Source organism: Peromyscus maniculatus, chromosome 6, assembly GCF_049852395.1.
Source record: "Peromyscus maniculatus bairdii isolate BWxNUB_F1_BW_parent chromosome 6, HU_Pman_BW_mat_3.1, whole genome shotgun sequence".
Taxonomy (NCBI): Eukaryota; Metazoa; Chordata; class Mammalia; order Rodentia; family Cricetidae; genus Peromyscus; species Peromyscus maniculatus.
Window position 1 is genome coordinate 101,822,012 of NC_134857.1, and position 27,562 is coordinate 101,849,573.

At 43.2% G+C, this 27,562-nt stretch overlaps 1 protein-coding gene and 1 long non-coding RNA gene across 2 annotated transcripts; both read left to right on the forward strand.

Moving 5' to 3' along the window:
- The first annotated feature begins 2,165 nt into the window (after positions 1-2,165).
- Positions 2,166-26,189, forward strand: Gclm (glutamate-cysteine ligase modifier subunit). The gene is made up of 7 exons (XM_042279823.2): positions 2,166-2,678; positions 11,838-11,903; positions 15,476-15,560; positions 21,166-21,225; positions 21,796-21,998; positions 23,876-23,990; positions 25,488-26,189. Exons 1-7 carry the CDS (start codon positions 2,553-2,555, stop codon positions 25,655-25,657), a joined length of 825 nt encoding a protein of 274 aa, XP_042135757.1. The 5' UTR covers positions 2,166-2,552; the 3' UTR covers positions 25,658-26,189.
- LOC143273973 (uncharacterized) lies at positions 15,567-20,756 on the forward strand. Its single transcript, XR_013052346.1, has 2 exons — positions 15,567-17,992; positions 18,030-20,756. It is a non-coding gene; the product is annotated as an uncharacterized LOC143273973 (long non-coding RNA).
- Positions 26,190-27,562: the final 1,373 nt, after the last annotated feature.

Below are 27,562 nucleotides of genomic sequence, written 5' to 3' on the forward strand. Positions count from 1 at the left end.
TATTAATTTGCAAAATGGTAGCTGTATAGATCTACACATTAAAAATGGTCAGCTATTGGTAGTCTTGTGATAGTTCAAGTTAGCTTCCTGGTTTTGAGAAAGTGAAACAGAAATTCGGGTAACATAACATTGAGAGTACTTGCTGATGTGAGATTTACAAGCCGACATTTCTGAACAACATGCTGTATTAATAAACACTGGTAGAGAAGAGTGGCTGGAGAGATGGCTGCATGGTTAAGAGACCCCACTCCTCTTGCAGAAGACCTAGGGTTCAGTTCCCATCACCCACATGGAGGAGCTGACACCCTCCTCTGGCTCCCAGGGGCCCTGGACACATACGGTGTACACAAACTCATGGAGGCAAGCATACATTACATACACATAAATAAACATTCCGTTTGTTTGTTTTTGAGACAGAGTCTCTCTACACAGCTCTGGCTGCCCTTGAATGTAGATGAATCTCTAAACGGTCTTATTAAATAAAAAACTTGGAGCCAGAAATTGGGGTTAATGCCTGAGAGAGATCAGAGGAATAGGAAAAGCCACAGATAACTTCACCTCACCAACTCTGCAGCTTCAAAGAGAGCAACTTCCTGTATCTCCACACCTATATGCCTTTCTGTTCTGTTCTCTCATTGGCTCTCTCAGCCCTGCTACATCACTTCCTCTTCCTGCCTAGCTCTGTCACTTCCTGTCTGTCTGTTCAGACCTCCAGACCTCTATGGTTAGTGCTGGGATTAAAAGCATGTTTTACCACGCTTGGCTCTGTTCCCCAGTGTGGCCTTGAACTCACAGAGATCTAGACAGATCCCTGCCTCCCAAGTGATAGGACTAAAGGTATGTGCTACCATTGCCTGACTTCTATGTTAATATAGTGGCTGGCTTTTTCCTCTGGTCCTCAGGTAAATTTTATTGGGAGACACAGTATACTGGGAGACACAATACATCACCACACTGGAACTCACTATGTAGACCAGGCTGGCCTTACATTCACAGAGATCCACCTGCCTCTGGCTCCCAGTGCTGGGATCAAAGGCATGGGCTAATCAGACCTTTTTAAAAGATCCTAGAAAAGAGAGAGAACAGTTTAGGAAATATGGCCACTAAGTTTTAACCAAATATTATTTACACAGACTTAAGAGAATATATAAAAAGTCAAGTAATGATATCATAGCAAGTTTACCAGAAGAATCAGTTATTTATGAAGTAGGCCATGTTAGGGCTTGCCTCTGAGATAACCCTTTTCATCCACGGACTCTTGTTCATTGGGCCCACAAATATTTACTCCACACCAGCCTCACTTTCTCTGGATCTTCTTAACTTGCCTTGGCTATTCCTTACAAGTTTACTAACTCAGATTCATTTTTCTTCTTAAAAGATTTTGCCCCCTTACAATGAAAATCCCATTTGGTTCTAACGTAGCTGACCCATTTCAACAAAAGTGTAAGTTTCTTGAGTAAAGCTTAATAAATGGTCCGTCTGATGCTCTACCACTGGTGAAGAATCACAGTTTGTAAGAGCGTGGGTGATAAAGCTTTCTCTTATCATCTGCTCTTTACGCTTAGCTTACCTGGAAACTAACTGCCCTGTGATATTCTTATGATTTAATGTTCCGTGGGCTTAGGCCTTGTCTCTCGAAGTCGAGGCTTCTGAAAGGGCAAGATAAAGTGATTTAAAGATGATTTCCTACGGTACCAGCAAATAGGGTAAATCAGCACGCGGGGAGAAAAACCTGATCATCAGTTTGGGAGGAGGGTCCTGGAGCGAAGCCAAGCAAAGCCAAAGCACTGGGCAGGGCAAGGGGCGCGGGGCAAGGGGACGCTCGCGGCGCCCACGCCCACTTCAGAGACTTAGGAGCAGGCAAGGCGTCGAAGACGACGGATCTCCCGCTGTCCTTTGAAAAAGGCTGTGCGGAGACCCGCAGCGCGGCGGCCCTCGGCTGGGGAGCGCGCCCGGGGGTGGGGGCCGTGAACTCTCAACGAGGCGCCGCTGGCGGCGGCGGCGACCGGCAGGGGGCGCTCCTCCGCGCGCCGCGCTCCCCCCCCCCCCCCGCCCCGCCCCGCCCCCCGCGGCGGCGCCGCCCGCGCCCCGCCGCCCGGCGCCACGCCCGCCGCAGGCCGAGGGCCAGTCACCCGCGGGCCTGCGCCCCGGCCGGCCCTTCCGCGCCCCGCCCCTGGCCCGCCGCGGGACGAGTAACGGTTACGAAGCACTTTCTCCGGGTCGGTTTCTGCTTAGTCATTGTCTTCCAGGAAACAGCTCCCTCCACCCCGGGCGGCCGCTCCAGAGTGCTGGCCGCAGAGACCGCAGCGGCCGCCCGCCCGCCGGTCCGCCCGTCCGCGCCGGCGCCGCCCCTCCGGGACCGCCTCCCCGTCGCCGCTCCGGCCTCCTCGGGCCCGAGCGCACACCGGGCTGTGGCCGCGCGGAGCCCCGCAGCCTCGCGCTCGCCTCTCGGGCCTGGGGGGGACACCGCGCCCTGCGGAGGCAGCCGTCTTCCCGCCCGCCCTTCCGCGGCCCCGTCGCTCGCCGGTCCCCCAGTCAGGGCGGCAGCTGCCATGGGCACCGACAGCCGCGCGGCCGGGGCGCTCCTGGCGCGGGCCAGCACCCTGCACCTGCAGACCGGGAACCTGCTCAACTGGGGCCGCCTGCGGAAAAAGTGTCCGTCCACGCACAGCGAGGAGGTGAGCGCCGTGGGGCCGGGCCCCCCCGGGAAGGTGGGGTGGGCTGGGGGGCTGCGGGACATCCCGCGGGCCTCGGGGCAGGTGGTGGGTGGGTGGGGGGGACAGGCGGGACGCGCCAGGGCTCCGCCCGCCCCGGAGGCTAGCCCCGGGGGTATCTCGGGGGAGCTTGGGTGCCATCCCGCCTGAGCAGGTGCCGCTGCACGGCGGGCGGCGAGGGGGCTCCTCCGCCGGGCTCTCGGTTGATCTCTGCACTCTCCAGCTCACTGGGTCCCCTGCCTGGCTGGGACAAGTTGGACAGAGCCACTGCAGCCCTGCATCCTCTGCCTCCTCGCCTCTCCCCTAGCCGGGTCGAGGAGTCTTAGGTTAGTGCTTGGTAGATGAACTGATGAATGCGCTCGACTTTGACGTCACTGACATTAGTTTCGCTAATGTGTTGAATTTGGATTTGGGGGGTACGTAACTGCAAGTTAACATTGTAGTCGCTTCAAAACTAACAGCACGGTGGCACATGCCGTTAATGCCAGCCCTGGGGAAGCAGAGGCAGGAGGATTTCTTAGTTTGAGGCCAGCCCTGGTCATAAGGGAATTCCAGAGCTACACAGAAAAACCCTGTCTTAACACCGCCCCCCCCAAAAAAAACCCCTAATTACTAGTTGGAAGTGACAGAGTTTGATGTTGAATTTAAAACGCGTTGCATTTGTGTTAATAGCCCATTCCTGGGCCAGTAGTTCTCCACAGAGCATGCTACTAGTTGCAGAGGTATATTGGAGCACGTTTGTCACTTAAAAACAAAAGAGATATGCAGTTATTATGTGTTGGAAATAATAAGCTGGGCATGGTGGTGCACTCCAGTACCCAGACTCATTGGGATGTGGAATTTGAGGCCAGCCTGGGCTACGATGTGAGACCCTGTCTCAAAAAAAAAAAAAAAAGATAAATAGAAACTCTTTAAAATATAAAACATTGACATTCAGGAGCTGTATGTTTGAGAGCATTTTCCTGTCTGTAACTTCAACCCTGAGTAATATCCTTCCATCAAGTTCTTGTGGAAAGTAAAAGATGGTGTATGAAAATACTCAGCATACAGGCTTTTTATCAACTGTATCATCAGAGGGGGAACACTTCCTGATCAAAGAATACATTTCCTAATTGTATTTGTACAGTATTGTGGCATTAGTATCTGTCGTCAGAGACAAGCCTCAGATTAAAATGAGACCAACTATACAACAGCCCCTGGCATCCTCACTGTACACTGAGAGCCTGGGCCAGTCAGATTTAGGAACCTGAGTCCCTAGCCTAGCCCAGCCCGTGTGTGTTCAGGCTCCAGCTAAATGTGTATGTTTTGTTTAAGCTGCCCACTTTGCTTATTTCTCCCAAGGCTATTACTGTATTTTGGTACAGAGAGCCCTACTTTCTCCCTGCACTGAGTTCAATCGAGCATTTTGCCACGAGTGTGAATGTCCTGGGTGAAACATCCTCTTATCTAACCACAACACGCTCTGGTGGCTTTCAAAGTTGTTTTTTTCTTTAATGTTTGATTAATCCTGTGAGAATTTCAGTGCATCTCTCAACCATCATCAGAGAGGCTTTCAAAAGTTTTTGACTGAAATTAATAAATACATTTTTATCCATTTAGTTCATAGGTTTCTGTTTCTGTGTGTGTGGAGGCCCAAATTACTCAGGGTCTGAGAATCTGAGCTTGCTTTACCCAGCAGGGCTGCATAAGGGGATGATTTGACCACGGCGTGGTTACCAGGTGTTTGGAAGGGTCTACACTTGGCTGTGTGATGGGCTTTGATTTTGTAAGAAGGAGGCCTTTTGCCCCGCCCTTTGGCATTGTTATGAAAAGCCCTCTGGAAGAGACAGAAGGGGCCATTGGGTATTGATCCAGGTCCTCCTGAAGCTATCCTGTGTTTCTGTCTTTCTCCTCTTCGCTATCTTTCTGTCAAAAAGTTTCTTATCCCTCTCACCTCCTCGTAGGAACTCTGGGAAAAGTGGGAGCTGGCCTCCTACATGTGTGTCTATCAACATATTAGAAAGAGGTTGCACAGAAGATATCATTAACCCTTTTATACTGTGTGGTAGATATCATTAACCCTTTCATACTGTGTGGTAGATATTTTTTTCAATCCTGTTGCACTTTATAAAAATTGATTTTTTTTTAAGCAGGGTGTAGTGGCACATGCCTTTAATCCCAGAACTTGGAGGGAGGGATCTCTGAGTTTGAGGCCAGCCTGGTCTATAGATTGAGTTACAGGACAGTCAGGGCTACCCAGAGAAACCCTTTCTCGAAAACAAAAATAAATAAATAAATAAATAACCTGAGCTAAAGTGACCCACTAATTCAATGACTGTTATTCCTTAACATTCTTTGTCGTTTATAAAAATATAATTTTTTAAATTATGTATGTGTTTGTGTACGTGAGTGTGCCAGATCCCCTTGGAGCTGGAATTACAGTGGCTGGGAGCTGCCTTGTGGGTGCTGAGAATCAAATTTGAGCCATCGGCAAGAGCAATAGGTTCTCTTAACCACTGCGCCATCTCTCCAGCTCTTTAAAAATTGATTCTTAAATGCACTAATGTATGAACTTTGAAAAAATTATTGAAAGGATTAATAATGGTCTATAGTGTTTGCTCAGGATGTTTCCTAATAGGACAAAAGCCAGAAATGTTTTCAAACTAGAAAACATTGAGGAAAGCCCCAAGATACGCCAGCGTAGTGTAAGGAAGCCATAACAGATTAGTTAGAATGCAGTGGGTGTGTTCTGTTTCTACATGGAGAATCCTCTTCTGTGTGTGAGCTCAGAGGCCAGAGATTGATGGCTGATAATTTCCTCTATTCCTCTCAATCTAGATTTTTAGACAGGGTATCTCACAAAGCTCACGGATTGGCTAAACTAGCCTGTCTCCACTCCCTCGTGCCCCCCAGCCCTCACAGGTTTGGGCACCCACCACCATGCCTGGCTTTTACCTAGGTCCTGAGATCTGAGTTCAGATCCTCCTGCTTTGTGTGGTATACCTACAGAACATCTCTGTAGTCTCTGCATAAAGAATTTCCTAACAGCTAGAGATTAAAGTGGGATGTGCTGTTTGAAACAGTTCAACTTCACTGAAGAGATTAAGGAAATTGGAAAACAAAGAAACAGCCACTATTTTTTTTCAAGGCCTGATCATCTTTTTTACTCTTAAAGAGTCTTTTTTTAAAAAATTATTTTATTTTATTTTTTCAAACAATGTATTTTGATTGTATTTCCCCTCCTGTGATTGCTCCTAGGTCCTCCCCACCGCCCCACCCATTCAACTTTATGTTCTTTCTTTCAAAAAACAAAAACCCACAAAACCTCAGAATGAACAAACAAAAGACCAATAAGACAAAACATAACAAGACAAAGCCAAACAAAGTCCACAGGAAAAGCCATGGAGTTGTTTTGTTGCCCAACCACTCCTAGGCATGGGGCCTGCCGTGGATATGGTAGATAGACCCACTGACACTCCACTGGAGAAAACCGATTTGTTCTCTCTTGCCAGTTAGTATCAATTGCACATAGCTTCAGGGGTAGGACTGGAACCCTGTGTCCACATCCCTCTCCCAGTGCTGGGACCCATCTGGCTTGAACCTGTGCAGGTCCTGTGCATGCTGCCACAGTCTGAGTTCATTTGTGCATCAGTGCTGTTGTGTCTGGAAGACCCTGCTTCCTTGGAGTCGGGACCCATAACCTCCAGCTCCTATAATCTTTCCACCTTCTGCATAGATGCCTGGGCTTTGAGGAGGGGGTTGGTGAAGACATCCCACTTAGGGCTGTGTGTGCCAAAGTCTTTAAACATTGTCCTGTTTAGTCTCTGTGTTAATTCCCATCTACTGTCAGAAGCAGCTATTCTGACCTAAGTTGAAGGAGGCACTGGTCTCTGAGGTTTTTGTTTGATAGCCTGTTTTTCATTGTGAGTTTTATTTTAGTTTGGGTTTTCATTAGTGATCTATTTCTTTCTTAAATTTTACTTTAATATCCTATACTGTTTTCATTATTGCATTCAAGTGTATTTTGACAATCTTCATTAAGACGTTTGTTCGTGCCCTCTTTAAGGTCCTGGAACAATTGCTATTTTGAAGTCCTTGTCTTGTGCTTTGAATAAATTACTTTCCTCGGGGCCTATTGCAGTAGAGTTGGGCACAAAGGAGATAGGCTAGAAAGGAAGGCTCGGAGATCCTTATTTTGTCGGCACTCAAAAGTAGAAGCTCTCGGTGAGGCCAGCCCACGGCATGTGTCTTGGCAGTCTGTTCCTGACGTTATTCCTTGGCTTCCTTCATTTTCTCGTCCGAAAGCTTAGTGTATTCTGCAGCCTCGTTTTTCTTAGTGTGTTGTTTTCTTTAGAGCAGTTGGTGATTGAGTTGCAGGACAGGTGGAGTAACGAGATGCTGAATTTTGGGTGCTTCTCGCCTTCTGTGTTTATGACAACATATTGGTGGACATTATCTTCTTTAGGGGATTGCAAAGTTGGAGGATTCTGCTTGCTCTTTTGGGTCCCAACTGCTGAGGCACAGAACTGTCTGGCAGTCCAGGAATAAATCCCTCCCCCCCTTTTCAATAACCAAGTTGAGAACACTCAGATTGGTATCCAGAATGCCTCCCAAGTAGACTTGTACTTCTTTGGTCCAGTTCTCTTTGGTCTATAGTAAGAATGTTCTTTGCTCAACAGCAGGTACACACTGCTGTAGGTCAGGACAACCTGCCTCATGAAAAGATCTCATCTGTCATTCCCACCACGGATTCAGACCATATTACCCTTCCACTCTGTACTCGAGGCATTGGCAGTAACTTCTGTGGCTGTGTATTCCTCATAGAAAGTTTGAAGTTTGCATTCATTGTTCATGGCTAGTCATCTTGATGGAGCTGATCACTAGGAGAATCCATAAAAAAGAGGGGGAAAAAAAATCACTGTAATTAAAACGAATTTACACATTGGTAGAGTTCATTTGTATGTTTTCATTGTATGTGTGTGGGTGTTTAGCCTGTATGGATGTCTGTGTACCACATGTGTGCCTGATGCCAATGGAAGCCAGAAGAGGGTGTTGGATCCCCTGAAACTGGAGTTGAAGATGGTTGTGAGCTGCCATGTGGGCACTGGGAATCGAACCCGGGTCTTCTAGAGAGCAACCAACACTCTCAACTGATGAGCCATTCCTCCAGCTCCTGAAATACATTAAAAAAAAAAAAAGTCTATGACCTTTGCCAAGACTTTTGTCTAGAATTTAATGAGATCAAATATTAGGTTTAAAAATATTTACTCTTATTTGGCAGGGCTGAGATTCCAAGCCAGCATCAAATACTGTTTGATTTTTAATGAGCCTCTGTGAGACTTTTGCCCATTCAGTCCTGTCAAACCTACAGCCCATGGGCCACATACAGCCAACACATGTGGCCCCAGACAAGATTGTAAACACACTTAAAACATTTATCTGTGACTCTGTTGTGTGACTCTGGAGCCTGACTGGTGGAGATGACAGCATTGTGGTGGTGCAATGTCAAAAGCTGGACAGGAAAACTGCGCTTGGTGGTACTCACCCAGAATCTCTGCACTTGGTGGTACTCACCCAGAACCCCTGCACTTGGTGGTACTCACCCAGAACCTCTGCACTTGGTGGTACTCACCCAGAACCTCTGCACTTGGTGGTACTCACCCAGAACCTCTGCACTTGGTGGTACTCACCCAGAACCTCTGCACTTGGTGGTACTCACCCAGAATCTCTGCACTTGGTGGTACTCACCCAGAACCTCTGCACTTGGGAAGTAGAAGCAGGAGGCTTATTTGGGAGCTATATCAGAGTCAGTTCCACCACCCACAAAGGGACATGCACGGTGGGTGTTTGACCAGTTGAGTTGTGTGGTAGTGTTTTAAGTTGTTACATAATTCCAGATCTGATGACTGGCTAAGTTGTGATAATTGATCTTTAGTGATATGTGAGTATCCTAAGACTAAAGAGACTAGGAAACAGAAAAATACAAGGTGAATATCCAGGCAATATAGATAATATGTAATTTATAAGATTAAAAATTGTTTGTTTATGATACAGCTAATGAATTTCTCAAGTAATTAACTATGGAACTTTTCTATAATTTGTCCAGAATCCAAGATTGATTTAAAAAAAAAAAGATTTCAGAAAAGAGGCCACTACACTACTTTGAGGAGAAGCTTATCTTCTTGGATTGAGGGATGCATCCGCAGGGCCTCACTATATAAACCAGAGGGAAGCATCTTAGCCTGTTTGCAAATGCGAGCTAAAGCACTGCCCATAGGATCGTTAGCCTCTCCCCGTCGGTCGGTCAGTCCCGCTGCTTCAGCGCTGTCTGGTCTGTAAGACGACGCTGATGTCCCCATACGGACGGACGCTGTGTAAAGGAGGAGTTGTGAGGATACAGACTAGGACTAGAGGCCATGAGGGGGAACGGGAGGTGTTGAAAAGAAGGACAAAGGGTCATGTGTATCAAGAAATGGGAGAGGAATCGAGGACGCAGGGGATGAGGAATGGGGATAAGGAGGAAAGAAACTACAGAACCAAATTCTGTTTTGAAAAACACAATAATGAAACTTAATTCTTTGTAAGCTGAAAAACAAAAAACTCCAAAACTTAAAAAAAGAAACAAATGTTTATTTGCTTCTTTATATATAGAGATTTGTAATTGTGTGGAAAGGATTATCAGATAATTTTTCATCTGACTTCAGTGTAATTGAATTATGCTTTGCATAACAATACAGATCTTACAACTTGAATCCAGGTGAGTTATTGTGGGTGGCACATAAACTATTCTAGATTGCAAATATTAATGTTAAGTGGCTCTGTTACTTTGAATAGGTACCCTCTTGTCCCTTGTAATTATCGTACTAAGAAGTGGTAAATGCATGTTGTATCAGTCTTTATCATAAGCAATCATAGTTGAGATAGTGAGTTCAAAAATTTAGTCCCTATTGCTATTAAGAAAACACTTTTGCAACTCAGGGGCTTGTAGTTACTCATTTCCTTTTTCATTGATTGCCCACAGAATGTGAACCACTGTGCCCTTGATTATCTTTAAAGCAGTGATTTATAGCTGCCAGAGTTGGTTAATTAGTGATCAAAAATAAGTTTAGGGCCAAGCTACAAGGTGGCTCCAGCAGGCACTTGTCCAAGCAGGACACCCCGAGTTTGATTCCTGAGACACAGTGTAGGAGAGAATTGCTTCTTGAGGCTACCCCTACACGATAAACAATGTAATACATCTTTTTAAACACCTTAAGTGAGGGCTTGGAGAGATGGCTCAGCAGGGGAGAGCACCTGTGGCTCTTGCCGAGGACCGGGGTTTGATTTCCAGCACCCACTTGGTGGTTCACAACCTTGAAACTCCAGCTCCAGGGGATCCAGTGCACTCTTCTGGTCTCCATGGGCACCAAGCACATACATGGTGTACATACATACATGTAGGCAAAACACACATAAAATAAAATGAATAGATCTAATAAAAACTTAAAAATAAGTTTAGTGAATAATGAAATGGCATATTTTCCCTAGTAGAAGACACACCACTAGCATGCTTAGTATATAGTAATAAACAACATTTTCTAATTATCTTCTGTTATGTATATCTAGGTCTTTACTCATTAAGTAAATATGCATCTTATATGAGACCATGCTCATTGACATTGATATTGTGTGTGTGTATGCATCTGCATATTTGAACTTAAAACATACAGTGATGCTAGTATAAAAATCTGTTAGAAAGACATTGGAGATAAGGTAAGAAGTGTCCCCTGTGTGTTAGGAGATGACTTACAGATTGTCATGATCCATACTGGTAGCTTTCAGGCTGTAGAATTGTGTAGCGATTGGAATGAATTTGTTAAATGAAAGTTTGTTAAAATGAAAGTTCTGGTTGTTCTAAGAAGGTTTTGGCAGGTCTGTAATTGTGCTCGGAGTCTGAATGTTTAGATGTTTTGGTGCTGGCGACTGAACCACAGGCTGGTCTCGGGGATGTTGGGCAGCTGCTCTGTTCCTGCGCTGTATCCCTGAACCAAGACCGATTTGTTAAAGAGTGTACATATGTGTTTGACCTGCATGTGTGTCAGTGTGCCACTTTTGTGTCCGACACCTGTGGAGGCCAGAAGGGGGTGCTGGTCATCTGCAACTGGAGGTAACAGATAGTTGTGCTGTATGGGTCCTAGGAATCAAGCCTGGGTCCTCTGAAGAAAAGCCATTCTCCAGCCCTGGTTTGAAGATTTAATAGTATGACGCAGGTTAATCTAACGTAGAAGTTCCTCTGGCCAAACTTATTCTCTGTTCCTTTTTAAAAACGTATTTCTATTTATGTGCACGTGTATGTTGCTGCTTCTCTGTATATGCGCTACATGCATGCAGTTGCCTGCAGACCCGAAGCAGGCATTGGATCCCTGGTCCTGGAGGTGCTGGTAGTTGTGAGCTGCCTGATGTGTGCTGGGAGCTGACCCCAGGCCGTTTGCAGGAGCAGCAAGTGCTCTTGGCTGCTGAGCCTTCTCTGTAGCCCATTGTTTGTTTTTGAGGAATGTAGCCCAGTGACAGTAGTTTATGTGAATTCCATTCAGACTCCATCTAGATTCTCAACCATTCAGTTCAGAACTTGCCCTGCTCCCCTCCTGGGTGTGGTTGGAATTAACAGCTTGTGCCACTACAACCTGGCCCATGTCTTTGTAACCTGTTCTTGAAATACACTTTTTGTTTCTTTATGAATACTTTAATGTCTTAAAGTTTCACTGGTACAAAATCACCTTCCAAATAATTAGACTACCACTTCCAGCCAAGAGTGAATCAAGGTCCAGGTGTGGTGGTGCACGCCTTTAATACAGCATTCAGAAGGCAGAGGCAGGTGGATCTCTGTGAGTTTGAGGCCAGCCTGGTCTACACAGTGAGTTCCAGGACAGCCAGGGCTATGTGGAAGAGACTGTTTCAAAAAACAAAATAAATAAATAAGAATAAAATGAAGCAAGGTTTGAATTGATAGTGTAGGAAACAAAAAATTTAAAGAATTAAACATGGGCTTGTATATTATTTTCTAATAACAACTCTTTTCTCCCTTCTTCACTTACTGATGCATCTTTACTGAAGTACTGAGTGTGAAGAGCTGTTGATTAACTTTGAAAATGCTTCTTTCTGCAGCTTCGAGACTGTATCCAAAAGACCTTGAATGAGTGGAGTTCCCAAATTAGCCCCGATTTGATCAGGGTAAGTGGAATGTGAATGCAGAAATCCTGCAGGCCTAAGCAGATGTGACGTAAGCAGGAAGCTGATTTTCTCAGTTTGGTGAGTGAAGTCCTGTAGGCAGTTGGCCATCAAGCCCTCTGGGGCTCTTTTGCTGAGATGGCAGTCTGGTCTTGTAGGGCTGAGCATACAGCAGTATGTCTGGTCTCCAGTCAGTTCCCCACTTAGTTTCCCCTGCTTAGTCCCCACCAGTTTCCTTCCAGTTAACACTTGGTCTAGTATAAGAATGACTACTGACCTTGGCTAGCAGGTTGCTTCAGTAGAATGTCACCCCAATAACATAGCTAGGAACAACTTTTTTTTTTTTTTTTTTTTTTTTTTTTTTTTTTTTTTTTTGGTTTTTCGAGACAGGGTTTCTCTGTGTAGCTTTGCGCCTTTCCTGGAACTCACTCTGTAGTCCAGACTGGCCTCGAACTCACAGAAATCCACCTGTCTCTACCTCCCAAGTGCTGGGATTAAAGGTGTGTGCCACCACCGCCCAGCTGGAACAACCTTTTAAATGTCAGTTTCTTGTGAAATATTAAGGAACTATACTTCATTAAATGTCAGTACCTGACTATTTTCAAAAAAGTTAACTAACCCAGTAAGTATCTGCAGCTGCTCTGAAATCCAACAGAGACAAAGGCTCGTGTTTAGTCGTACACTAATTAAAAGCATGGAAGAGCATCAGGGAACATGGTATAAGACTGTAATCCCAGCCCTTGGGAAGCTCAAAGCAAGAGGTTGAAGCCATCTTGGGCTATAGCAAAAGTTCCAGGATAGCCTTAGCTACACAGTGGGTCCCTGTTTCAAACAAAGAATGTATGCTGGAAATACTGGTTCCTTTGGGCATACTATTTTTAGCCATCCAGCTGCTGTACAGAAATTAGTTAATGTGTGTTTATCTGAAATAGCTGTTTCTTCTGTGTCTGACTTTGTCAGCGCTTGGTACTGATTTGTGCTGGGTATTATAATGTGTGCAGGAGCCACAAGAAAGACATTATTTGCTTTGTTAAATCTTAGGCAGTATTTTTCTGACTGATAGATGCTGTCTTTTTATCATTATCCTAATAGATTATTCATTGTAATGTATTGGAATGGTCCTTTTAAAAAATTTATAAATTTAAATTTTAAAAATTATACTCAAGAAAAGAACTATTTTAACTTAAAATATTTACAATTACAAAACTGAATATACTATTGTCATATAGTCCAGCAGTTTTATGCATTGGTATCTGCCCAAAAGACTTGAGTATTTATGCACACAAAATCCTATACATGGATGTTTGTGTCAGCTTTATTAGTAATTGACAACAGTTTGAAGTAACTTAGATGTTCTTCAGTAGACAAATGGAGAGAGATACAAACTGGTGCATCCAGGCAATGAGGTATTACTGAGTCCTGAAAAGCAATGAGCTATCAAGCCAGAAAAGACATGAAGGAACCTGAAATGCATATCGCTAAGTGAAAGAAGTCAGTCTGGAAAGAGTCCATACTAGATGATTACAGGTGAAGCACTCTGATGGGGATGTTGATAATGGCGGAGGCAAAGTCTGTGTAGAAGTAGGAGGGAGATGAGAACTCTGTTCTTCCTGTTCCGTATTGCTATGAACCTACAATTGCTCTGTAAAAAGTCTATTGAAGCAAAAGCAGCTATGTTACCTTAACAGATTAAAGCTTGTTGATCTTGAAATCCAAAAGAATGATAAGATGGTTTGTTTGTTGGTTTTAGTTGGTGTGGTGGTTTGAATGAGAATGGCCACCATAGACTCCTATGTTTGTTGGGAAGGATTAGGAGGTGTGGCCTTGTTGGATAACGTGTGTCACTGGGGAGTGGGCTTTGACCCTTCAAAAGCCCATACCAGGCCTAGTCAGTCAGTCCGTGTCTCTGTCTCTCTATCTCTCAAGCCCTAAAGGCTCATAGGGCTTACCACATGAGCCTTTAGGTCCATGCCTGGGACCAGAAGGCATTGTAACAGGAGTAGAAACCATAGGCATTTGGACAACTTCTTCATGTAACTTGCTTGTGCCGTCAGGACCTCCTCAGGCCTCATCATGTATCTGCCACTTCCATTTGATTGCTGCTGTACACGTCCTGCTTTTGCTTGATGGTTCAGATAATCCGAAAGGTCTCTTCTGTGATTCACCTATTCACCTGCCTGCCAAAGGCTCCCAACAGCCTCCCTCTCTGCCTCTGACACCTCCAGTACCACTGGGTCTGCTGGATCCTACGGTCCATGCAGTAGAGCAGCCCGCACAGCAGCCTGGACCTGGTGCAGAGCCTCCTCCCTTCCCAGGCCCCTCACAAAGCCAGCAGCTTTCCTTGTCACTCAGTATGTGGGCCGAAGCCGCACACCCAAGTGAGGGACCTGCTGTCCCCACAATCCCAGAGGCCCACTGACTGCTGTGCTTCTTTCTTGGGGTGAGAAGGGCCCGGGCAGTAGCTTGTCCTTCACCACTGTCCTTAGAAGGAGTCTCTGCATGGTCCACACCACTGGACTCCTAAGCATCTCACTGAGGTAGAAGGCCCTTGGATTTTGGTTGGATTTATTCCCCGTCCTCTGATGTACATATGGGCTACCAACAAGTCCAGAGTGGTTGCTGCCTCCCACTCACTTGGTCCAATCAGCACAATGTCATCAATATTGTGGACCAGTGTGATATTTTGTGTAAGAGACAAAAGATCAAGATCCCCTCTAAGTTATGACAGAGGGCTGGAGAGTTAATACATCCTGTAAATCTGTAAAGGTATACTGCTGACTTGTCAACTGAAAGCAGGTTGTTTCTTGTGGTCTTTGTTGACATGTACTGAGAAAAAGGCCTTGCTGGATCCATAGCCACACACCACTAGGAGCTGTGTCAGTCTGCTCAAGTAAGGACACCAACCTTTGGTACAGCATAAGCTCATGTGTTTGTTGGGAAGGGTTAGGGGGTGTGGTCTTGTTGGAGGAGGTGTGTCAGTGGGCATGGAGGTCTCACAAGCCCATGCCAAGCACAGTCTCTCTATCTGCTGTCTGTGGATCAGGATGTAAAGCTCTCAGCCACTGCTCCAGTGCCATGCTTGTCTGCTTCCTGCCGCGATGATCATGGACTACCCCTCTAAACTCTAAGTAAGCCCCCAGATAAATGCTTTGCCTTGGTCATGGTGTCTCTTCACAGCATAGAACAGCAACTAAGACACTTGGTATATAGAAGATTTTTAATAAGATTTTAACATGTCATTATTCAAAATAGGTGATTTTCATTGATTAATTTTAAAGTAAAATTATCTTCTGTGCCAGTGATTTCTAACACCTCACACAACTCTACACTCTTCTTGTTTGTTTTTTATTTTTGGTTATAAATATATCTGAATACCTGCTCAAAATGAGACTTTTTTCTCCAGAAAATAGAAACACACATAAACACATACACACTTAACCTTTTACATCTGTACTTTATCTTGTAAAGTCCATTAGTCCTAAAAAACAGTCTTTGCTTCTGAAGTGCTTAGGACAGTAAGAAACTTTATAATCAGCAGGACTAACTTTATGTCCATTGTACTCTGTTTCCTACAGGAATTTCCAGATGTCTTGGAATGCACTGTGTCCCACGCACTTGAGAAGATAAACCCCGATGAAAGAGAAGAAATGAAAGTGTCTGGTAAGCTCCGCCCTTTCCAGTCACTCTGCTGTGCTGTGGACAAAGGGACTTGAGAGTAAATCCTTCCTTCTGACAGCGAGTGAGTCAGTCATTAGTGAGGAAAACAGATAACGTAGTTCTAATGTCAGCTCTGCAGAGAGATATAGGAAGTCAGAGCTGAGGACCATGGAGTCAGAATGAAACTTTGATTTACTGTTCCTCCTGATGTGTCTGTGTCTTGTGTGATTTATGTGTAGTTAGCAATAGGAAGAGTGAAGTGGAAAACGAGGCGGGGAGGGGACAGTCAGCAGTGTCTGCACAGAGCATATCTCCCTCCCCTGGGGTGCTGGGCACAGTGCAGAAGGAAGGCTGGGCAGCAGTTACCCAGAAAGATATTCTGTACGTTCAGCATAGGTCAGTGACCGCTGCGCTTCCGAAGCAGCGCTGAAAAGTTAACAGTTTCTGCTCTAGCTTACAGACAGCACAGAGTCCATTCAGATCCTGAGCTTGCCTGCATTCAAGTTCCCGGATGTGTAGATTACTGCCTAGAGCAATCCAGGCTTAGCAAGGGTTGGACCTCTCCGAGCATCAGTTGTTTATCTCCACAGTGGGATACAATTGTTTCACAGGCTTCTTTATACTATGGATGACATAACAAAAGAGGCACGTAGCTAGGGCAGTGCTTGCCACAAAGCAGTAATAGACAACTGCTATTTACTAACACATTGACAGAGACATATATGATGGGATAATGAGATAGGAATGGCCTTTTCATTCTAATCATAACACCATCTGTTGAGCCTTGCTCTATGCTAAGCACCAAACTGTCCCTTTATGATTATATTTCCTCATATCGTTATCCCCATCACACCAGTGACATTAATTAACTTGAAGTTAGCAGAGACCTGGGTGTAGTGGCATACAACAGTAGTTCCAGCTACTTGGAGGTTGAGACGGGGGATTAGAAATTTCAGCCTGCCTAGCAACATGAGACCCCACCAGCTAAAAAAGAAGAAAAAGAAAGCTGTCTTCCAGGCAGTGAACTGATGAACCAGCAGGCTGTGAAGGTATGCCTGACTCCAAAACCCATTTCCTCTGTTAACTTCACATCACTGTCATGTAGGAAATGGAGGAAAGCCAACATTCTTATCTAGCTGACTGTATGTAGTTCAGCACTGTCTTGGGCCTCCTCCTCCAAGTTGTCCTCCATTCCTGTAGGGTTTGAGAATTTTGATAGGTAATAAAATTCTTACCATAAGAGAAGCTTGCCTCTTTTGTGGGAGACCAGCCCCCACCTTTTACAGGGTTCCTATGAGGAGGAAAGAGGAATAAGGAACTTGTAGATAGAATAATAGGCCTAGCTGACAAGAGGAAAGACAGGATAGCCTTGGGAGGACCTGGGTCAATACCTAACGGCCCAGAACTTTATTCAAAAGGGCTTTTTATAACAATGCCAGGGGGCTGGCCAAAAGACCTCCCCCTGCTAGATATAGCCAAGTGCAGACCCTTCCAAACACCTGGTACTCAGGCCTGTGGTCCAGTCATCCTTTTATACAGCCCTGATGGTAAAGCAGATCTCACTAGGAAACCTCTGTGGAATCCCACACTCTTTCTCTCTCAATGTACCCTGTCTTCCAGAGGGGGGTTGGGGGAGAAGGCCATTCCAGATTAGTAGTGGGAGATTTTCTTTGTTGCAAGACCTAGGGCTTCAACACGTGAGACAAGACATGCTTTACCATCAAGCTGTACCCCAGCTGGGGAAGGTTTTTCAGCATGTTTTGTGTGCTCTTAAGCTAGGCTTAGTTGGTGAACACTGTCCTATCTGCTAAGGGAGCTATAATGGCTGCTCATTAGGAGTAACACCAGGACCGAGTTGTTGTAGAAGATCTAGTAGTAGAAAAGAGGGGCCAGATAAACAAGTACAAGGACGTTTGTTGCCTGTGTTGAACAGTAGTCACTGTGTATGAGTGCTGTGGGAGTTTGAATGTAATTGGCCCCAGAAGCTCACAAGGAGGGGCACAATTAGGAGATGTGGCTTTGCTGGGGTAGGTGTGGCCTTGTTGGAGGAAGTGTGTCACTGTGGAGGTGGGCTTTGAGGTCTCATATGGTCAAGCCATGCTCAGTGATACAGTTCATTTCCTGTTGCCTTTGGATCAAGATGTAGAATTCTCCAGCACCATGTCTGCCTGCATGGTGCCATACTCCCAGCCTCCCCACTCCCCGCCATGATGATAATGGACTGAACCTCTGAAACTATAAGCCTCCATCTCAATGAAATGTTTCCTTTATAAGAGTTGCCATGGTCATGGTGTCTCTTCTCAGCAATAGAAAGCCCAAGACAAGCATTTTGTTACCCCATTTCCTTCCATTCTTCTCTCTCACTGTGTTCTTTCATTGTTTTCATACCACTCTCGCATTCATTCAGAAATGTAAACTCACTCTGTAGACAGTGGGTTTATAAAACACGCACATACAAAGTTGAGTTTAAAGTAAGCCAGAGCTCCAGTCTTATATGTGTAAGTTTCCTTTATTAATCAACTTCAGGACTAAAGAGTGCTTGCTGCTCTTCCAAAAGACCTGAGTTTGGTTCCCAATTCCCACATCAGGCACCTCATAACCACCTGTAACTCTAGTCTAGGAGATCCAACATCCACTTCTGACCTCCGTAGCCACCTACCCCTACATATGTGTTTGTGTTCACACACAAAATAAAACAAAACTTCCCTAGTAACTGTACCAGGCTTTTTCTATCTCCCAAATCACGACACAGAGACTTAATATTAGTTATGAACACTCAGCCTTCATAACTAAAACAAGCTTAGCTCTTGTTTTAATCTGTTTCTCTTTATGTTTTGCCTTGGGTTTTTGTTTTTTTGTTTTTTTTTTTTTTAACCATTTTTTATATCTTACTTTCCTGCTGTCTCCATGTCTGACTGGAAGCTACCTGGATTCTGGCCCTGTGTGTGTGTCTGTCTCTCTGTCTCTCTCCCCTAGTTCTCTTTGTTTCTCTCTCTCTCTCCTAAGTTTAGATTTCTCCTCCTACTCCTTCTCTCTGCCTGCCAGCCCCGCCTATCCCCCTCCTGCCCAGCTATTGGCCATTCAGCTTTTTATTAGACCAATCAAGTGCCTTAGGCAGGCAAGGTGAAACAAATGTAACACATCTTTACATAATTAAACACATGTAGATGTAACCAACCGTCTTATTAAATAAGAAACACAGAACCAATGTAAAAGAGAAAGCCGAGAGGTCAGAGCTCAGAGCTAAAACCTTACCCTTGCTTCTGCGGTGCTCCTACCTCTCTGAAAGAGAGCTACTTCCTGTGTGTTTGTCTTTAATATAGTCTTTCTGTTCTGCCTTCTCATTGGTTGTAAACCCAAACATATGACTGCCTCATCACTGCCTGTAAGTACAGCCCTTCAGGTCTTAAAGGCGTATGTCTCCAATGCTGGCTGTATCCCTGAACACACAGAGATCTATGGGATTAAAGGCATGCACCATCACCGCCATGCTCTTTCTATGGCTCTAATAGCTCTGACTCCTGGGCAACTTTACTTATTAACATACAATTAAAATCACATTTCAGTACAAATAAAATACCACCATAAACACACATCCTTACATTATTAAACAAATACAGCAGAAACAAATGTAACACTTTTACACAGTTAAAAAAGTAATATTCCACAGCATAAACAAATGTAATACATCTTTACATAGTTAAAATATTCCATAACAAGTAACCAAAGAAATATCAAATTATAAAGCCTGAGAGGCTACATTTTATTCCTGCTGAATTTTAAGAAATTCCAACAAATTGACTTCTTGGAACTATAGATGTTTCAGGTCTTAGAGGTTCTCAGATTTGTGTTGATGTTGATTTTGCTGGTTGTGTATCTTGCATTGTAAGGGATCAGTTGTTAACTGTTGGTGGTCTGGTAAGCTGGGACATGGCTGTCAAAATAGAAGGCAGACACAGAGGAAGACACAAGGTACACCAGTCCTTTACTCGGAATCACATTTCTAACATCTCTTCTTAGGGAAATGAGTCAGTATAAAGTTGAATAAAAAGTTACCAAGTTGTTTATGTAACAAAAATTGGAGCTGCCACTGGACCGTTTACGAACATAAATACTGGGTGAGCTACCCCCTGTCAGTTTGCAAACTAACGCTCAAGAATGAGAACTGGAAACTGGTGTGGTTGGTGCACCTGCAGCCCTGGCACTCGGGGTGAAGGCAGGAGGGCTGTGATCTTGAAGGCAGATGGGTTATAAAAAGAGACCTTGTCTCAAAAGAATTAGAGTATAAAATTGTGCATTAAGCCGGGCGGTGGTGGCGCATGCCTTTAATCCCAGCACTCGGGAGGCAGAGGCAGGCGGATCTTTGTGAGTTCGAGGCCAGCCTGGGCTACCAAGTGAGTTCCAGGAAAGGCACAAAGCTACACAGAGAAACCCTGTCTCAAAAAAACCAAAAAAAAAAAAAAATTGTGCATTAAAAACAGGCTGGGGACCAGCCTTGTATCCATACATATGCGTTTGATCTGCAGCACTCAAGGGAAACCAAGTGGCTACATTATAGCTTTGCCTACTGATAATGCTTGCTTCCTTTTCAGTCTTTTTTTTTTTTTTTTTAGATTTATTTATTATGTATACAGTGTTCTGTCTGCATGTATGCCTGCAGGCCAGAAGAGGGCATCAGATCTCATTATAGATGATTGTGAGCCACCATGTGGTTGCTGGGAATTGAACTCAGGACCTCTGGAAGAGCAGCCAATGCTCTTAACCTCCAAGCCTTCTCTCCAGCCCCCTTTTTTTGGTCTTTCTACTTTGATTGATCTTCCTCATTTGGGGAGTAAGCACATCATTACTAAGAAAACTTTAAGATAATTACTGCATAGAAACACATATAAAATACTTACCACACAAAGATAAACCCAGTGGGGCTCAGAGATGGCTCAGCAGGAAAGGGCACATAGTCCTTATACAGGACCAGAGTTGGGTTCCCAGCACCATGTCAGGCGGCTCACATCCTCGAACTACAACTCCAGAGGGCCTGATGCTTGGAGAACACCTGCACTCATGTGCACTTACACATGCACATAATTAAAAATAATTTTTAAAAATTTAAAAGAGAAACCAGCTAGAGCTTTAAGAAAGGTATACCATGTTTTATACTGTGTGTGTGTGTGTGTGTGTGTGTGTGTGTGTGTGTGTGTGTGTGTGTGTATAAAAATATGTTTTTTCCCCCAGTTTTCTTCTCATTATAAACTTAGAGGCTTGCTTAGATTTGGTTTATTGTAGAAGGCATGTAAATTGGTCCATAATGCTTAGCTTATAAAAATAGACATTTGAAATAATTTCAGGTCCTATTTATCTACCCTGCCCTGTAATGCATGGGAAATTATTATTTGTTTTATTCTTGAGAAACAGACATGTTGACAACTAGCATGTAATTTAAAATTTACAGTAAAAGTGCATGTGTCTGTCTTAAAGTAGAGCTACACAATTACAGAAGTAGGGAAAGAAGACTAATTCCTGTCATGGTGATCCTGCATACTAGGATGTGGACACACATGATCACAGTAAGGTGTGGATACATGTGGTAATCAGGTTTTTCTTTGTTATCCAGCAAAACTGTTCATTGTAGGATCGAATTCTTCGTCATCAACTAGAAGTGCAGTTGACATGGGTAAGCAAAAATTTATCTTTTTCATAATAACAGATTTTTAATTATCTTAAGTGAATTAGGTATAACCAATCTAGATAAAGAAAATAAGGTGATTTCAATTTTACCATTTGAACTTCTAGCCTAACTTTAAAGATTTGCATAGAACCAATCTTCATGTACATACAGTGATGTTTTGATAGAAATGTAAAAGATGTATTAAATGTTATCTGCTTGAGGATAGAATTTCTCTGTAATCATTATTAGTCCTTTAAATATTACACTATAGATAAAATATTAAAATCAGAGACAACAAAATACAAATACTGTGGATTCACTTTCAGCACCTGATTAGGTAAAAAGAAAGGAAGGCAAACCCCAAGGAAGAGGGCAGACCAGAGACCCTCTTGTCTGCCGCACAGAGAAGTAGGTGAATGAGCACTTGCAGACATGTTCTAAGGGACAGGTAAATCATGCAGTCATGTGTGGTACAAAGAACTAGTGAATGACCAGACAGAAATCAGTGGGATCTGGTAAAGACAGCTTGTTTGAGTATGTAGCACACATTCACCCTCTGTGTCTTCTTCCCGCCAGCGTGCTCCGTCCTTGGAGTTGCACAGCTGGACTCTGTGATCATTGCCTCACCTCCCATTGAAGACGGAGTCAATCTTTCCTTGGAGCATCTGCAGCCCTACTGGGAGGAACTAGAAAACTTAGTTCAGAGCAAGAAAATTGTTGCTATAGGCACCTCTGATCTAGACAAGACACAGCTGGAGCAGCTGTACCAGTGGGCACAGGTAAAGGGCGTCCACATCCTGACATTTGCCACACTGGAGCATCATCCATTTAGTGCGTGTTCACTGTGGGGGCGACTTCTAAATGTGAGAGCTTGGAGGCAGGCTTTATCTAAAGCATTAGGAGCGTGGAGTTTTGAGTGTAATATGTCTAATTGAACTGAGTATTCATCCCACATAAAATAAATGCTAAGTTTTCAGAGCAAATGAATTAAAACCATTTGTTCAGTTTTACATGAGATTAAAATATTAACACTTTGGGTATTATGGCTTTAATTTCTTAAGTAAGAAAATCTATGTAACAGTATTTTTCTATTAAGTAAAGGGGTATTAGACTTAGTCTGTTGAACCTAATATGGACCAGGAATCATAAAGCCATCGTCTCTTCACTCTAAGGACCTACAAAATTATGAGGGAGGTTACCAGCATGTTACCTTGACTTTCTATATCTTGTCTCTATTCCTTTTATTTCATTCTCAGCTACTTCCTCAGACTTCCAGAGTTGATGACAAGCAGGAAGACCACAGAGAGCATTGTTCCTTCTCTTGTTGACTTGGTAGCAGTATGTGGCCAAGACACAGCTGGAGACTTACTTATATAGGAAGTATATAACCATTAGCCAGTGCAGCTCCTGGGAGTTAGGAGTCTCCTTAAATGCCTGAATAGTAGCCACAATTTATACCTTGACATTCAGTGTCTACCTTGAAGATAATTCCCTGTTGCTGAAACCATTACCTTTAGAATCACTGCTTCAGAAGCAGATGCACTAGATTATTAATGATTCCAGTGGGCTTTAATTTGAATCTTAATGGTAAATGTAATTCTGTATTGTCTTTCCCCTCATTCTAGAACTGTTTTTTGTTATTAACATGGATTAGGAAGGCATATATTAATACAGATAGTCATGCAAAAGTATTTTATAAATGAAGAATTGTCAAGTATAGTTTTATGTTCTAAAATGTATTGCTGTCATTTTTTAAATGTGGGGGCTTGGGCAATGGGTTAGTTAGGTACTTGCTATATTAGCGTCAGGACCTGAGTTCAATTCCTAGCATTCAAAAAAGCACATGTAAAAATACCTAGCAAGGCAACACCTGCCTGTGACAGCACATCTGGAGAAGGCGGAGACAGGAAGATTCCCGGGAGATGGATGGATGGATGGCCAGCCAGTCTAGCTGAATTAGTGAGCTCCAGGTTCAGTGAGAGACCCTATCTCAGACAATATGGAGGAATTACTCAGACAGTAACTGAGGAAGACACCTGATACCAACCTCTGGTTTCCACCTGCACTGGTCTACACACATATGTGCAGACAAAGACACAAAACTGTCTAACTAAACATACAGCAATGGGCTTCATTATAGCATTTCCACACATATGTCATTATGCTAAGATGTGATTAATTCCCCTCTCACCACTCTTCCTTGTGGGGCTCCTTCCTTTGCTCCTCATTGTGTTCCATTATTCTCTTCCAGCCCCTCAAGATCTCTTCCTCCCCTTTCTAGCTACATGACCTAGACACATGCACACACATACACAGAGCCAAACATCAAAAGTCCCACATGTGAGAGAAACTCTGAGTCCAGCTTATTTCATCTCACATACTAGTTTCTAAGTCCATTCTTTTCCGGCCCGTATCATAGCTTCCTTTCTTTTATGGTGACTAGAACTCCATGGTGTCTTTGTAGCACATGGTAGGCTGGTTCTGTTTCTTAGCTACTATGAATAGTAGTTTTCTGCTTTTTTTTTTTTTTTTTTTTTTTCTGGAGCTGAGGACCAAACCCAGGGTCTTGCGCTTGCTAAATCCCCAACCCCAGTTTTCTGCTTTCTAAGTTCTATATGACATAATTTAATACAGTTCATTTTATTTCCACTTTTAGGTAAAACCAAATAGTAATCAAGTTAATCTTGCCTCCTGCTGCGTGATGCCACCAGATTTAACTGCATTTGCTAAAAAATTTGACATACAGCTACTGACTCATAATGACCCAAAAGGTAATACTGATATTTTCATCTATAGGTATTGATCATGAGCTTTTCGAAGGACAAAGCTATTTGTTTAGTGGGCTGGAGGTGCATGCCAATGATAGAATGCTTGTCTAGAATGTGCATGGCCTGGGTTTGATCCCCAACATACTGCACACAAATTTGAAAAAAGAAAAGTGTTGAAATTTTAGGTGTGTGCTGTGATAAATGTGCAGTGTTGTCAAATGGAGATATTATTGTTAATTTAAAATGCACACATCTTTATTCTTGTCTCTGCAGTGGTGGAGTTGTAAGTCAGTTGGCAGGATCCTATGCAAGAGCATGAGAGTGAATAAACCATTTCTCTAGACCCCACTTTTTTCTTTTTAAGAAAGCAGTGGATGTGCTGGAGAGATGGCTCAGAGGTTAGGAGCACTGGCTGCTCCTATAGAGGTTCTGAGGTTCTGAGTTCAATTCCCAGCAACCATATGATGACTCAAAACCATCTGTAATGAGATCTGGTGCCTTCTTCTGGCCTGCAGGTGTACATGCAGACATATCACTGTATACATAAGAAAGAAAGCAATGGGAGTAATGCTCTGATGAATATACTTAAATATCTTCTATACTCGACAACAAAGAGTATAGAGTTCTATACTTCTATAGTCTATAACAGCAAAAGTTCAAAGTATGGAAAACTAGATTTTTTTTGCCATGATGAGGAATTTGTTATGATATATACCAAAATATACTAATGGGGGAGTTAAATTCTCCTGTAGTTACACCTTTTTGCATATATTGTTAATATTTTCCAATGTAATTAAATACAGTATTGTGTGAATCATTCTGTCTCTTCTGTCTCTCTCTCTTTCTCTGTCTCTCTGTCTCTCTCTCTCTGTGTAGATGAATACATTCTAGAAAAAGTCCTGATGAAATATATAGTAATAGAAATGCTGTAAATATGGTTAGGAATGATTTATTTTCTTCTTACTCTCTTGTATTTCTCTGGTTGTACATTAGAGTCCTCTGGAGATCTTCAAAGATTGCATACTCTAGACTCCACTAACCAGAAGTTACGAATTCAAGAGGCTGGGTTACAGGGGTTCATTTTAAAAGAACTGGTCATGTTTAATATTGTAGTTCAGTTTAGATGATACATGTATTTTATATTCAGTTTTGTTTTTTGAGACAGTGTCTATTTGCAGCCATGCTGGCTGGAGGCCACTCTATCTATCTATCTATCTATCTATCTATCTATCTATCTATCTATCTATCTATCTATCTATCTATCTATATGACCTGAACTTCTGATTCTCCTCCCTCCACCCCCAAGTGCTGAGTTCCAGCTCTGTGCCATCAGAGCTGGTTTATGTGGATGGGGCAAACAATACCAGGTACATCTAGGCAAGCATTCACCAGCCAGCTCATTTCCTGACCCTGTATTCAGTGTTGTTGTGTTTAAATGCTTACTTACATAGTAAAGAGCTTTTGTCTGCAGATCTAACTTGTTGGGGGTTGCTGTTTTAGAGCTGCTTTCTGAGGCAAGTTTCCAAGAAGCTCTTCAGGAAAGCATCCCTGACATTGAAGCCCAGGAGTGGGTGCCGCTGTGGCTGCTGAGATACTCTGTCATCGTGAAAAGCAGAGGAATCATCAAGTCAAAAGGCTACATCCTGCAAGCCAAAAGAAGGGGTTCTTAACTACAACTCAAGCTCATAACTTACTGACCTGTATTTATCTCAAACGTAAGATAAAAAATTCATAAGATAAAATTGAGATGTGTAAGAAATCTAGCTATTGTCTATAAGAAGTGTGGCTGAGGCAATGTGTTGTCACGTTTTGAATACTTCTCTTGCCTCTGCATCAGCACACTCACAGGAACCACTGTATTGTTCTCATTAAACTATTGTTTTCTAACTGAAATTGTCTATAAAGAAAAATACTTGCAATATATTTCCTTTATTTTTATGAGTAATAGAAATCAAGAAAATTTGTTTTTAGATATATTTTGGCTTAGGCATCAGGGTGATATATATACATATTTTTTATTTCCAAGATTTATTAATTGCTTCTTACTCTATACTTCTATAACTAAGCAATTAAATTACAGTTGTTAAAATAGATACTGGAAGATATTTTTTCCTGTCATTGGCAAAATAATCTATCTCAGAGTAACTACAGCAGCTGGGCTCTACTAGTAATGTAAATAAAATTCATTCTTTGATCCACAAATGGAAACTTAATCTTGTGTCTTCTTACAGCTTAACTATAATCTGACCATGTGCTCTGTGTCATGTTTCTTCACCTGTTATTTACAAAGGCAAGCCCAAGTGAATCTGAAAAGGAGACTTGATGCTTTACCATTATTGTTTGGGAGTTTTAGAAAAGCAACTACTGTCCTCTTCAGTCCTTCTCAGTGTGTTGCTACTCACTCAGGAGTGTTCACTAGCTCTGTTGACTCATACCACGCACTCGGCACTGTGAGCTCTGGAGAGACAGCTTAAGAGTCAGCTAAGTAAGATGTGATATCTGTGCCTATTAATTACTGACAAGGAGCGAGTAAAGCCAAGTCTGAGGGGAACATTCAGTGTAATTTCATACTAGTTTAAAAACAACGTTTGCAAAGACGCCGTGGTGCTCCCTGCAGCACCCAGAGGCTCTTGGGCTGTAAACTTGGACCTGTTGTTACCCACTGTCTCTCTTTAACGGAGATCTCGTATGTATGTCAGTGTTCTTTAACATAGGCCTTGAGAAACTAATTTGCTCAGAAATTTTCAACTTAGAACTATAGTCTATGTTAAGTCAACACAGTAGACCTTTTTTCTAAGTAAGGCTTGGTAGTTACTGATTGGATGGTTTTCTCATTTAGAATTATGTGAAACCAACTGATTTGCCTGCTAAAACTTGTGTACAATTCGAACTGAAAGCCTATAATTACATTGATTGTATATAATGCTAAATATGTAGGTAACTTTTAAATTTGGAAATGTATACATTTTCATATTGCATAAATCTTTAAATATATGTTATATTTTAAATCTGTGCAATGAGCTGGCCAAGCTACTCTGAGGGAAACTTTGGTATCACCTTTATGGTTTTTTAAAACCTGGTTTTTTGAAGGGTTACTTTGACAATGTGAGAAAACAAAAACCAAACCTTTCTTTGCTTATGTATCCAGATCTCAGCTAGAGCTTGTGATCATCTTCCACTCTCACTGGGGAGGAAGGACAGTTATGGAGTCAGTTTGTGAAGGGATCATGCACAGAAAAGAAAAATTTCATGTATGGAATTTTTAAGTGATTCTGTTGTTCTTTTGTACCAGGCTTTTTCTTTGGGACCACCTACCAGCTCCCAAATCATGACACAGAGACTTACTAGTTTTGAATGCTTGGCCTAGCTTAGGCACGTTTCTGTCTCTTTTTATCCACCCTTCGCCTCGGGGCTCCTCACCTTCCTTCCTTCTGTCTGTCCTACTTTCACTGCTTCTCCATGGCTGGCTGGCGGCTGCCTGGCTTCTGACCCCTGCTCTGCCCCCCATTCTTCCTCTCAAGCCTAGATTCCTTCTATTTAGTTTCTCTCTCTGCCAGCCCCACCTATCCTTTCTC

Bases quoted from the DNA above. Each gene is read 5' to 3' on its own strand.
- Gclm (XM_042279823.2), top strand. From the start codon at position 2,553: ATGGGCACCGACAGCCGCGCGGCCGGGGCGCTCCTGGCGCGGGCCAGC. The intron at 21,999-23,875 runs GTAAAGGGCGTC...TTCCACTTTTAG, and splicing joins AGCTGTACCAGTGGGCACAG to GTAAAACCAAATAGTAATCA. The intron at 23,991-25,487 runs GTAATACTGATA...TTGCTGTTTTAG, and splicing joins GACTCATAATGACCCAAAAG to AGCTGCTTTCTGAGGCAAGT.